Genomic DNA, 13,710 nt, shown 5'->3' on the forward strand with positions numbered 1-13,710 from the left:
TTGGTTTGCACCTACATTCAGGAATTAAGTCCCTTGAAAGGATTTTAATTAATAGTTTTAACTGCTGCTGTGTAGTAAAGGAAAAAACACGTGACAGGCCATGTCATTTTATAGTTCATGTCCCTTTCTCAGCTGCTAAGCACTCTAACCATACATCATAGCAGAGCCAAGGATGCATGAGCCAGGTCTGCTGTGGATATATAATCTCCCAACTTTATCATCCAATCCTGCATTTTCCAATCATGAAGAGAGATACAGGGCCACAAGAAACTTCTCTTTTTATTTTAGTTTATTTTTCTAACATATAAACCAAATTCATCAGTATCAGGCAATAACATTTATACCTGAAAATTAGTTTGAAATAACTAAAATTATGTTAATTGTGTAAAACTCAGCTGAATATATTTAATATACAAGTCCAAAAATATTTGTTAGATAAGTTAGATAATTTTCAATGTACCTATCTTTCCATGGCATACTTACAGGCTCTCCATGAATACTCTCAAAATACAGTAGACATTTCTGAAGATTGATTTTTTCCAAAGCCATTTGCTTTTTTGTCATATCCTATTTAAAAGAGTTATTTATAAGATTATGAGTCAGGATTTCATGACAAGGGTACAGGTACATATCTATTTAATAATCTGCTCTCCCCAGATAAACATTAATAATGAATCCTCTTTCTGCCTGCACTGAGGTCAATGGGGACTTGGCATTAACTTAGCAAGAGCAGAGTCCAAAATTACATAACTGAATCTTTAAATGAATCAAAGGACGTGTTACCCTCTCAAGGCCTAATGCAGAGCTGATGGCAGCTATGGAGATACTTCTATGATTGGAGTAGTCTTTCTGTCAGGCTTTTACCAGTGGAAAATACACTGCATTTGCTTTGGCTGCCAAAGGGGAGCCTTTGGAGCCTGAACTTGTGCTCTGTCTTATGGAGAAAGATGCATAAATGAAAGTTTACTGAAAGCCTGGAATCTTATTTTTCTTAGATGTCATACATCTAACACTTGATTGCCTTGGTTTCTCTCAAAATTACTATTCCACCAAAGCAATTTAACAAGCTTAAGGCCAGGAAGTGCTATTAGGCTACTGATGGAACACTGCATTCCTTATCTGGAGTGTTCCAAAGGTAAAACCGTGGTCTTAGTCAGTAAAGTGAGAATCTTCACGTGGTGCTCAGAGTCTGCATCCAAAAAAAATTTCCTGAGAATACCATTTGACAGAGGCACTGAGGAAGCAGAGTTTTTAGCTGGAATATCTCAGCCAAGCTGCATGGACATGAGGTGTGTGTCATCGGCTGGGTTTTGGAAAGGCGGGTTCATAAAAGATGACAGCAGCACATGGGTAGAAAGTGTTGGCAAACGAGGTCCTACAGGTACCATTGCAGAACTTTCTTAGAACAATTTAGGTAACATTAATGAATAATTATTGTGACTGAAAAACTAAAGAAATGTTTTTCCTCATACATCTAATGGAGAAATCAGAAAATAATGTTGTTAACTTCCATTTGCCAGTTCAGTTCATAAATAGCATTCCCCGTTATATATTAAGTATGTTTAGTTGCAACAAATGAGAACAGCCACCATTCTGCTCAAAATACTCAGAAACTTGCAAAAATACAGAGAGGATTTTTCAACTTTTTTCCCTCAACTTTTTAATTATTCATCAAAAAAGAGAAATGGATTTGCCTTGGCTGGTAAGGGGTATAGAAGAGAAAGCTTCAGCAATGCAAACCCAACCTGTTTGTGGAGTGGTGTGATAGATTCACAGTGAAATCCCTAAATATTCAGCCATCGTGATACTATGATAAACACTCTCTAAATGCTGGGGCTACTAGGAAAAGGTACTGTCTGTAAAATGAAATGGAAGACTGACCAGGCAGCAGGAAGTTCTGGCTGGACAGTGTGCATTGGTAGAACCGCTGTGGGGGAGCTACAGAAAGTGCATCTCACACTGGCAGTTTATTTCTGTTCAAAAATCACAATACAGATCACTGGTACCAGAAGAATGTTGATTTTTCAACAATGCAATTTGTCAGTGTTGGTAACACACCAGGACATGTACAAGTGTCTGCTGCAGGGAGCACGCAGTGCAATGGGTATTTATCTCCTCTTTTCCCTTTTCCCCTCTTCCCAACAAGATCTGCTCCCGAACACCAAGGAGCTAAATGTCATTTTCCACAGTCTGCCAGATCATGACAGAGCTGTATGAGTCAGGGCCAAGAGTCCAAAGGTTTGGAGGAGATGAAGTAATGGGAGGAAGCATGGAGTTGGGGACACACAGCGTGCCTTTCCACAGAAATTCAATGACTAAGGTTTTTCTAAAGACGATTTGGAGAAATATTTTTACTAATTAAACTCTATTTTTAAAAATCTATTGAGCCCTGAAGAAGTAGCACTCTTGTGATACCAGTGCCTTGCTATTAACTTCAGCAGGAGCAAAACCTTTTTTGTTTGCTCCTCAAATGCAGAGCCACTAATCAGAACTGCTAATCACATTTTGCCTAAAAGGTCTGCATGAGTTAATCACTCTAAAATTGTCATTCATTTTAAGAGATGAGCTGCTAGCTAGAATGCAGGAGTATTATAAATTAGCTAATTTGTTTATTTATTGCTAGTTCTGCAATTAATACAAGGTTAATTCTTTCAAAAACTATTAAGCCCAGAGCAGCTGAATGGTTAGGAAAACACAGGGAGTGATCATTAATATTGATTTATCACACAACAAATGATCTCCAGGGGGTTTAGCATTTGACTCTATTTCATTAGCTCATTTTATTAGCCATCTCAAGACAGGTTTGTATTCAGCTAAGTTTGAAATGGCTAATAATTTCAAAATCAGAGCAGGCAGGTGAAATCACAAACTACAGAATTGTCTGAGACATCTTAGGACTGTAGGCTGAATACACCAGTGGAAAATCCAATGCTAATTAAATAAAAACATTGCTTCATAGCCAAGGAGAATATGAACAGAAGTAGGTCAATAATGAGAAGACAGATACATAAAGTGAACCAGTCTGAGAAAGGCCTTGGGGGACAGACTGCAAACATTCAAACTAAACATAAGGCAAAAATTGTTTGTGGCATATAAAGAAAGAAAAAGGAGACTTCACCTAAAGCTAAGTAGTTCGGTTTTCATAATTTGAAACAGAGAGCTGTACACAGCTGATTTCCTTACTAGTCTGTCTCCTGCATTGCCAACATCTCTCGCTGTTGTTTATACAGACAGAAAATACAAACTGAGGACAGAAGGACAGACAGTGTGACAGCAAGGGCTGGACCTGCCTGAGGCCTCTCAAAAGAGGTGCTTTGTTTCCAGGCAGACACAGAGTCCAGGTTCCCAGGGCCGAAGTCTGCCTCTTGGGGATGTGTGGTGGCTCATTGCAAAGCAGCTTTTTACACAGAAGTAGAAAGAAGGTGAATTATTACATAAACCACCATCTCCCTGCACAAGGAGCTGGTGACACAAACAGTGAGAGGTGGCCATCCCCTTGTGGGTTACTGAGCCATTCACAGGCCAATCCCAATTTTCTCTACACCTTCTCATTTAATAACTTCACTCACAGGCTCTTTTGCAGGAGGGATGTTTTGTTCTGGAAACCACATTCTGCTATTTTGTATTCAGGTCTTGTGGTCTGTGCTCTTTAGAAACACTGGGATTTTACTCTGCACCTCTCTGAAGGACACACATTCTCTCATTTCTATTTCAACAGGGCCACAGCAGAACTTCAGGGGACAACTTGGCAGGCTTTTATAGAAACACCATCCTTGCCCAAAATAACTAAATATTGAAAAAAAAAAAGAAACATTTAGCTGCTATTAATGTGGCTCAGATTCTTCTACAAGATCTAAATGTTATATACAAGATAAAATGTTGCACATAAAAAATATCTACAGTAACTGCAAACTTGTGTGTAGCTGAAATGAAGCCTTTGATCTTTGCTGGAACCATTAGGCATCCTTGATTCATTTCACATCTTCAAGTGCTATAAACCTCATTCTCCCCCAAAAGTCCAGGATGAGTCATAATCAAAATCCAATATTTTTTAATGTTATACTTAGGGAGCTACTAAAATATATAATTTTGAAATAGATCAATTTGATTTCGTGTTATTCCTGCTCAAGCCTCTGTTCCCCAGCAGTTTGGTGTAACCATTACTAAACACCTTTGCTAACGAAGTGTTCTCTCAACACAAGTTCTCTCCACAAGAATACAAGAAGAAAATAAACAAGACCTCTTAAAAAAAGCATTTGAAAATAATGACTTGTGCAAGCATTTAATTTCCATTACTCTTTTCTCTGTGAGAATATTTCAAGACAGCACTGCCATTGCACAGATTTAGGATGTCCTCTTGGAAAATCAGGAAAAGTCCTATAAATTGAAAAATTAATGGAACAGAGACCCACACCCAGCTTACTCTTATAAGAGTTTTTTGGACAGAATTTCCTCACTGACATCTGTTTTGGTGTCATCTGATCTCACTCCTTGCATAATAAAAAACAATTTAAAAACTGAAAATATTATCCTACAGTCTGCATTGTGGGAATTTTAGGACTATATACAGAACAGCATGGTTTTGTTGTCTTCTTTTGTTTTCTGGTTATGAAACACTTTTTCCATTTCAGGTTTTTAAAAAGTAGCATATAAAAAGAAACAATTTAAAAACCAGTCATGTATACAGAGCTCAAGATCTCAGAAGCATGGCATTGTTATGCACAGTTCTGGTTTTTATATAGAAACTAGTTGTTTAAGAACTAAGAATAGAAGCAAAACAAAAATTAAAAATTATCTCTGCTGGGTACTCTCTGCTACTGAAATCCACTCAGAATAATTTCTTAGTTCTCACATAGTTTAGCATTTAGTTCTTCATCCCTCCTTGTCCCCCTTGTCCCCTTTTTTGTTCACCAGCTGGAGTCTAAATGCTACTGTCAATATTTAGATTTTAAATACTTTTGAGGGCACAATTTATTGCCTTCCTTGGTTCTGTAGCATCAGAACATCAACATCACTGGACAGCAAAAACAGCCCCCCCGAAAAGTATTTTTATGGGTGGAATGTACTGCTTCAGACAACCCTACAGTGTGCTGAGAACGAGAAGGTGCAGCAAAACTTTAAAATATGTAATAGTTCAAAATTAATTACCCAGCCAAGCAATCATGTCTCACAAAATATTGCTCCTACATTGAGAAGAGTAATTGAGAACATGGAAGAGAAGAGACAGCATCAACACAAGTAAACGTACAAGATCAGAAGGGCAAAGCTGTCTGGATGGTTGTGTTCTCCTCATGACCTCAGACCATCGACTGGGCAGAGGCTTTCAGCATCTCAGGTGAGAGAGGACCTTTATCATCAAAAGAACTTCAGGAAGGTTTTTAGTCACACAGTTTCTGTGGGCTGAAGATGGGATTGCTTTTGCTGTCACCATCCTCACCAAATGGGGATATGCAGCCTCAAGTAGGCAGGTTCCAGCAGTGCCTGGCAAACTGTTCTACACAGGCACCTCTAAGAAAAAGGTGCTTGAAAAAGCCTTCTGCACCTCTTTGTCTGAGAAACTCTTCTCAGAGAGATCACTTCAGGAACTGCACTAGAGCTCCCGTCTTATTAGAGAGAAGCTGCACTGCAGTGCCAGACAACAGAGGATGCACACACCCCCTGAGACAGCTGCACACTAATAACCTGCCTCAGGTGATAAAGTCCTGAAGGAAACAGCCATGCTTGTTAAATACCTTAATAGTCTCAGGAAGGTGAAAGTGTTGTCTTTTCTCCTTTAGTCGCCTCAATACGCTATCCATGGTTTCCTCCACTGAGGGAGCTGGTTCCATGCTCGTGGCCTCCTGTGTGCCAGCCTCTTTAGAGGTCCCAGTGCTTTCACAATGGTCACTTCTTTGGGGTGCTGTGGAGGTGCAGTTTTGCTCTTCTGAAATTCTGAGTTTCAGCTCTGAAAGGGAAATTACATGGCAAGATTAGAAAAGATTAGAAATATTTGCAAAGCAGTTTCCTCTGACGCTACCAGAAAAAACAAACAAACAAAACAAACAACAAAACAAAGCCTTCCTAGTTTTTGCATACAATTTTCATCATACCACAGATATATAGGAAAGTAAGTCTGCTTCACTTTAATATGTAAATCTTTTACCTAGTTAAAGGGAAATCCAATAGTCAAGTGATGAGATGTGTCCATGACAATGAAATTTACAGCACATGTGTAATTCTATTTTTCCTCCAAGGCCATCTTTGACACAAAAGGTGAGGACTGAAGAGGCACTGGGTTATGGAGTGGGGTCTGGATAGGAATTAGTGCTGAATTTCAGTGGGAGTGAGGTTAGGAAAGGGGCTTAAAAGGAAAAACAGTGAGAAAATATTTATGGGAGGTTAGGTGTGGGGGGAATATGAAGGTAAAGCTCTCTCATTCCCCTCCTTCTCCTCGCTAAACCTGTGTACTCTCTGGATAAGTAAGAACATGCCTGTGCCTGCTGTGGGCATTGCTGTCCAAGGATGCATCTTTTACAGACATCTTCCCAAGCCAGAGCAGTGTCTCTGCAGCATCTGCTCCCCTCTCACCCGAGCTGGGCTTCCCTGCCCTCCTGTGCTGCTGCACAAGGGAGGAGGAGAATGAGAAGGGCTGTGGGGGCCAAGCTGTGCCACAGAGCCCTCCATGCCAGGCTGCTGGAGTACCCGGGTCTGCATAACCAACATTGCTCTCCAGTGCAATTTAAACCGTCCACCTCCCTTCCAGAGGCTGCACTGCCCTAAGCCAGGCTCAGGTGGAGAAACAGCCACTTCCCTTGGCAGAAGAGCATCTGAGCAACCCAGGAGACAGACAGGCTACAGTGTGTCCAAGCTTCTCAGTCAGCAACCTGCCTGGATGTGATAAAGTGTGAGAGTATATTAGCTTGACACCAAGCCAAAGACCCTGGAGCTCCAGAGACCTGCACAGAGCAATGAGGAAATTGAATTGCAATCTGAATTATCTCCTGTAAAATCAGACTTTGTTCATAGCACACATCTGGCTGGTACAGCACCTTGGGCAAGGCAGGAGATTGATGGCTCCACATGTGTTAAATTTGTTGAAATCCATGCAGAAGCAGTAATAAAATTTTTTAGCAGAAGCAGTAATAACATTTTTTAGCTGTGACAGTCTGAGGATATGGGCCAGCTTTTACTAAAAAACCAGTATTTTTTTAGTAAACCCACAGAGCTAGAAAGGATGGACAAGCCTTATGAACATGGAGAAGGACCCAAGAAGCACTTGAGTGTTTTCCATTTCAGTTGTACTTGTCATGTGAACCTCACGAATCTCGCTTCACTTAAAAGCAGTGCCATTATTCAGGATAATAAAATTAAGGGTTGTCACAGGATTAAGCAGTTTAGATGTGAAGGCAAGGCTGATCTATGAACACTAGACCTCTGGCTAGGAGAAGCAATGGTTGAGTCAAAAAGATAATTTTCAGAAAGTTAACTATGTAGATCAGCCATTTCTTCTCATTTACCTTTCCTGGATTTGTAACACAAAGTTCAAGGAAAAACAACAACAACAACAAAAATAATAATCATAATGATGATGATGATGAAATCATACAGGATAGTACTCAAGGGAGAATTTTCCAGAAGAAATTTACTGAAAGACGGGTTTCTAATTCTTTACTTACCACAATCACAGCCTCTATATCTACATTATTAACTACATCCAGAACAGAGATGAAAGATAGTACTACAATTTATCTAGTAGTGAGAATCCATTTATAACTGGGGAAAAAAAAGATTTAGATAAATTACAAATAGCTTTAAGAAAAAAATCAATCTGTCTTGGCTACATTCTCCCTGAGGGAAAGCATGTGATACACCCCTAGACGTTAATGGAGTGGTTCACAGACAGTCAAGGGCAAAACCTGACCCTCAAGACCAAATCTAATACCAAGGAAAGATCTGTTCTTATGATCAAAATAAATAAAACCTTTAGAGATGAGTATCCTCAGTCGTAAAGAAACAGTTACACCTACATTTGTGCCGTTACAAGGAAAGTTTTAACTTCTCTGTTTCAGGCACTCATGAAAATATTCAAAATAGCATTGCCTTTGCATGAGTGTCTATAGTGATAAGGGAGAGACGGTGTCTTTTTCCCCTTCCCTTTCTAGCCTTGCTATGAAGGTTGAACTGGTTTACTTTAATCCCTGCTTTCAGGAATCAAGGCAAGTCATATCCCCTAATATCTCTGTTGCCTTTGAAAGCCTTATTGGCACGCACTGTGAAAAATAAGCAGAGCAGTGAGGTTAGACAACTGACTCTAAAATATTCCAGGTACACTCCTACTTCCAAAAGCTTCAGCAATAAAGGGAAAGTGACGTGCTATTATTATGTACCTTTGAGCTGCTTCCGACCTTTGGCCAAAGCATTCATCCATTTCAGAACTTCAGGATTGGAAGTCTTGTCACCGTGGGAAGGCTGAATGCAAAGAAATGTAAAGAACATAAAGAAACAGAAGGAATTGAGAGTTATGTGATCAAACAGACAAAACCCTGTGTGCTCCAAAATGCCCATAGTTCCCACTGCACGGTGTCACGGGGCCATGCAGAGCACTTGGCTTGATTGTGGCATTAATTTGTCATGACTTATCTGTGCCCCATTGTGGCACAGTGCTACATGGATCTGGGTGTTTTGTCTCTGATCCTAAAAAAGACCCAACAACATTTAAGTCTCTGACTATTCGGGTAAATAACCTCAGTGACTTCAAAAGGATTGATCAAATACCCAATTTTAGTCAAGTTCCTAAGTGATTTCCAGGATGGTAACTGAAGCTCTCTGTCCCTTGCAGGGATAAGCCCTTGCTTTAAGACAGGGATTCTGCTGGGAAACAGCACTTAAAAAATTTCCACTGACCTGCTTAAATAATCAAATGAAAAAATCCTGTGCTAGGGTCATCTCAAAAGTAGCAAATGACTAAATCTATATCAGTTCTTTCTTTGCATTTAGAAATTGTCTCCAAGTTTAAATCAATTTACACTGGATCTTCAAACCTCAAGATATTTAAAATGGCATAACAGTTTTGCAAAATTAAGCCTCTAAAATATTTTTTTCCTGGTCACAGTGTGAGGATTATGTATAAAATTTTTCTCCTGGGAGCATATGATGACCACTGGGCCATACAATTCACAAGTTTAAGTTTTCAGTCATCAATGGGATTACAAGGTAACATGTAATTAATTTTAATATGGTCAGAAAATATCACAAACTTCCCTATTTCATATTGTACACATTCTTTGATATGTTTAAGCTGCAGAATTCACATTACACAAACCAGCTCGATATGAACAATCCTGCACAGAGGGCACAGCACTCACCACTGACCTCAAACAACCCCCCACAAGTTTTATTTCTCTTAATTTCTGCCATCAGCTTCTGTTGAGCCCCACACTTTGGAGGTTTACAGGAGTCTGCCTGAAAGAAGGAATCTGCACAGAGGAGCAACAGTTTCCAAGCAAACGAGTTCTACAAAGTGAATAAGCAGCTTTTCATCTTTTTTTTTTTCCATTTTTTGCATCATTTTGGTTCACAAGCCTGTCAGCTACATTTCACTGGTTCACACTTCTCGAAGATGGATATTTTGCAACAAAGGTAATCCAAAGAAAATGTAAATTAGAGTCTCAGAACTACTGCTTACACTGGAAGATGCTAAAAAGATATTCCCTCATTGAAGTTTTTCCCATTTCATTTTACTAAAAATACCCTTTCTTGTATTGTTTTGCATAAGTTTAAATACACTGGGATCCTTGCCTCCCTCTTCTTTTCAATTATTATCTTACCAGGTATTTTTTTTCTTGCTCAAACTTTTCTTCATACTTCCTAATTTTTCTCTTGAGGCTCTGCAGATGCTTGGTAAGTTGTGTTACTGTCTGTGGTTCTTTGCAGTCTTCACAGTTACATCTGGAAGAACTTCTTGGCCTGCAAAAGCCAAAAGAATAGTTGCTGGATCTACGAACTGGCTATAGTGGCCCCTGCCTTGTTTCAGGCACACTTTAACCCTTTCTTAGCACTTCAGAATTCACAGCTAGGTTGTTTCACAAGATGGAGACAGATTAGTTTTACAAAGTAAGAATAAAATAATTGCTTTCACTTGAATGTACCCCCAGGATATATTAATGGGTTCACTGTCTGTCTTTCATTCTCTCTTTTTATAATTAATTGTGGGATTTCTGAATATTTTGGAAAAAAAAATTAATCTCGTAAGTCAAACGCTGATCCATTATTTACATTTAACATCCATATCTTAATTCACAAATCTTCCAGCTATAACAGGAGAATGTAATGACATGATTTGCAAAACTAAGTGCAGGGAGTTTTTCATTGCTGGGAATAATCATTATCATTCTGAAGGCAGTTTAGTTTCTGATTATTTACAGTTGCAAATCAACAGATCTGATTATTATCCATATGGAGATGAAGCCATGTATATGAGCTTTTAAGAAAGTCTGATTTCTCTCTGTAACTCACAGCTTGGTTTCTGGAAATCACATATATGAATAGTTCATATGCTGTTTGACATTGTCACATCCAGTGAATGGCTCAAGCTGTAGTTCGGTTACAGCTGAAATTTTTAGTATTATGCCATGATAGTCCTCTTTGTCTTATCACACTGATTACTAACTAACATTTAAAACTGTCCTTGCTAACTGTAGTTAACAAAGATTTCAAACAATGTCCTCTGTTATGACTGAGGGAACACTAGTTCCTATTTATGGTACTGCAAATTATCCATGTCAAAATACGCCACAATATGAAAAATTTCCTGTTTATGACATGACAGTGACTAAAAAAAACCCATGAAGAGTCAAAGGCTGTGAATTGCAGAAAAAGTTTTAAAGACACATAAGAATTAAAATACATTTTCTTACACCATGAAAGGCTGAGCACTTGGTGGAGAAGGGGCAGACTCTGTGTCTAGATTAAATCTCTGGCTTTGGCTAAAGATAGAGCAGCGTGGTGACAAAAGAGGGTTGTCTCCATCTGTAATGTGATACAGCAGTCGACTGGTCCCTAGGGAGTGATGTTCCTGTGGGCTGCTCTCCATGTCGTTCTGCCAGTCTCTGTGGGCTGGCACAGGCTCTGGAAAGAAAGTACAAATCAGTGTGGACCGGGGATCACTCACAAGGTACTGAGCTACCAAGGTGAATGCAAATTTTTCCTTGCAGAAGGGCTCGAAGTAAACAGCAAACAGTTCAGCAAGGTGTCACATGCAGGATGAACACGGGACTGAGGATGACAGAAGAGAAGTACAGTTACTGGCTTAACCTAAATCATTTTTGAGTTCCACAGGAGAAGCTGGATGGGTGTGTTTATAAATAATGAAGTATAATATAAAGATGGAGAGTTTCCCAGAATGGCAGCACTACTTGTATTTTCATAGATCTGTTTGCTTTTAAGAGCCACATTTCTGGAGTAGATGACGAGTGTGCAAAGTAAGATTAACTTTGTGATTTATCATTTACTGCCTTGGTGAAGAGAAAGGAAGATCAAAAATATAATGTGCCCTTATGCTAAGAACCTTCAGGGCTGCTTGCAGATTTTTGTTAAGGTTTGAAGGAACATACCTATGGGTCTAAAGAACACAGGATATGAAAAGAGCAACCACCACCAGTCATATTCCAGTTAGTTATTCAAGGTAAGTGGGCAGTGACTGCTGTCTGGAGGAGTCATGCTTGTGATACCGTGCTAACAGTGTCTTGGACTGTGAATGGAAACCTCACCTCAGGTGCCTCAAAAGGTAAAATTGCTTTATAGTGGTGATCAAGCTAGAAAAAAGTAGGAATTGGTGAACTTCATCTCACTGGTTCTGTTTATGGGTGACATGAAAACTAATGGGCACATTACAGTGCCTACCTCCAGGGAATATCTAGAGTTCATCTTCCCTTTGCTGTACATGAGTACATTAAAGGGAATAATCATTGTATCTTATTCCTCACCCTCAGTAGTTGTGGGTGAGGATGATGTAGCCTAATCCACATTTTTGCTATCAGATGATTGCAATTTAAAGCAGATTATACTTTTTAGGGAGAAACTCCACATTCATAAAAGTCCTTGCCCAAAAATTCTCTCTGTTTTGCTTTGTTAAAGCAAAGATTATGCTCTGTCTCAGGTCCCCCTACAGCAATTTCCACAGCACATAATATTTTACACCAGCTATGTTATTTTTTTGTTCTAAACCCATTTATATATACAGCTTTTTAATTCATATATTTTAATTCATATATTTAGTTCATTTATTTTGGATTTCCAGGCAGCATGCATGTGATTTCTGGTCAGTGTTATATTTTCCATATGGCTTGCATTCTAATACATTTCACAGAATCTTTTTATTCAATTAAAGTCTAAAACTGCACAGGAAAACAACTGTACATGGATTTACTCACAGAAGAACTGGCAGGTTTAGGTAAGTTCTTTCACCTTCACTTTCTTTTGATTTTCTCCTTTGCACATGGGACATGACATTCCTATGCTGAATGGGTATTTCTGTCAGGATTTTAATGGAATCTTTGCATTACATTTTATTTGCCCTCTGCCCAAGAGATACCGAAGCTGCAAATCCCTATTGCTGCACTGGGATAGTGGGGGAAAAAAACAGCTCTGAGTGGCAGCATTCACAAAAAAAAAACTATTAATTTAACATATAGTAGTTACAATGGCCTAAAATATCGTTTTATTGGGCACTATCCACCCATTTTTGCTTTACAGACAACAAAAAATCCTACTGTATAATCACAGTTTAGTCTGTCATGCAAAAGTTACATGTGACCTTTGTATCTATAAACTCATCTACTCTTGGTAGCATCATCAATTATAATTATGTTAAGCATTTTCATGATGAGACAATGTGGCTGATTATTAATTCCAACCTTGCACCTTTCCTCTAAATACTTCATACTATGAAGGTCAAATTCCACTCTCCAAGGTACCAGAGCAACACCCAAGTCTCCTAAATCATGTGTGAGATTCAAATCCTCCCACAGAGAGATCCAGAAAGGCATCTGGGAGAAGCAAGGGTAGAGAACTGTATGAGCCATGAGAAATCAGGTACTGACAGCACACAGTGATAATGGCTGGAATAATTGCTGTTCTGCAAACAAAAGTGTTATCTCTTTTTGGCAAGTACTGTCTCCTTACCCTGTAAGATTTTTTTAAAAATTATGGTTTGGGTTGGGTTTTGGTCTGCTGTTGTTGCTGGGGCTTTTTTATTCTGAAGATTGTCAGTGAGAAGAACCTGGCTTCCTTTCTTTAATTTCACCATCTTTGAACTTCAAGAAATATATAATCACTGTGAAGTGGGTTGACTAAGAATAGTTTCACAGATTTCTCATGCTCTGTTATTATTAGGAATAAATTCTTTTATAGTCATATTAAGTAGCAGTCCCCTCACTGTGAAAGGAAAATGATGTGATAAACAGATCTGCTGGTCTGTGTATGACAGGTGCAGGAAACAACTTTCCAACATTTGAACTCTGATTTCCTGTGGACCTAGAACTACCCCTCTTGCAGGAGACTGTACTGCTGATAAACTATAGGGTCACAGACACTTGCTCCTTTTCACATTTACAACCAGGCGATTTTCCTGGGGCCGACCCAGTCTCACAAGTGGAAGAAAAGCACACATTCAAGACTGAACACTCCTTGAAGATAAATGCAAAGGACAGGTAGTGGCTGGTGCAGCTCCAG

At 39.1% G+C, this 13,710-nt stretch overlaps 1 protein-coding gene across 4 annotated transcripts in view; it reads right to left on the minus strand.

The window, feature by feature from the left end:
- The window catches only part of FAM13C (family with sequence similarity 13 member C), a 53,558-nt gene that overhangs the window by 7,579 nt on the left and 32,269 nt on the right, over positions 1 to 13,710 (minus strand). For all 4 annotated transcript variants that reach the window (XM_032694437.1, XM_032694439.1, XM_032694438.1 and 1 more), the window contains 4 exons: positions 10,896 to 11,106; positions 9,807 to 9,945; positions 8,367 to 8,448; positions 5,733 to 5,944 (listed from right to left, as the gene is read on the minus strand). In XM_032694437.1, the coding sequence (XP_032550328.1) occupies positions 5,733 to 5,944; positions 8,367 to 8,448; positions 9,807 to 9,945; positions 10,896 to 11,106 (644 nt within the window). The remainder of the gene's footprint in view (positions 1 to 5,732; positions 5,945 to 8,366; positions 8,449 to 9,806; positions 9,946 to 10,895; positions 11,107 to 13,710) is intronic.

Source organism: Chiroxiphia lanceolata, chromosome 8 (assembly GCF_009829145.1).
Source record: "Chiroxiphia lanceolata isolate bChiLan1 chromosome 8, bChiLan1.pri, whole genome shotgun sequence".
Classification (NCBI taxonomy): Eukaryota; Metazoa; Chordata; class Aves; order Passeriformes; family Pipridae; genus Chiroxiphia; species Chiroxiphia lanceolata.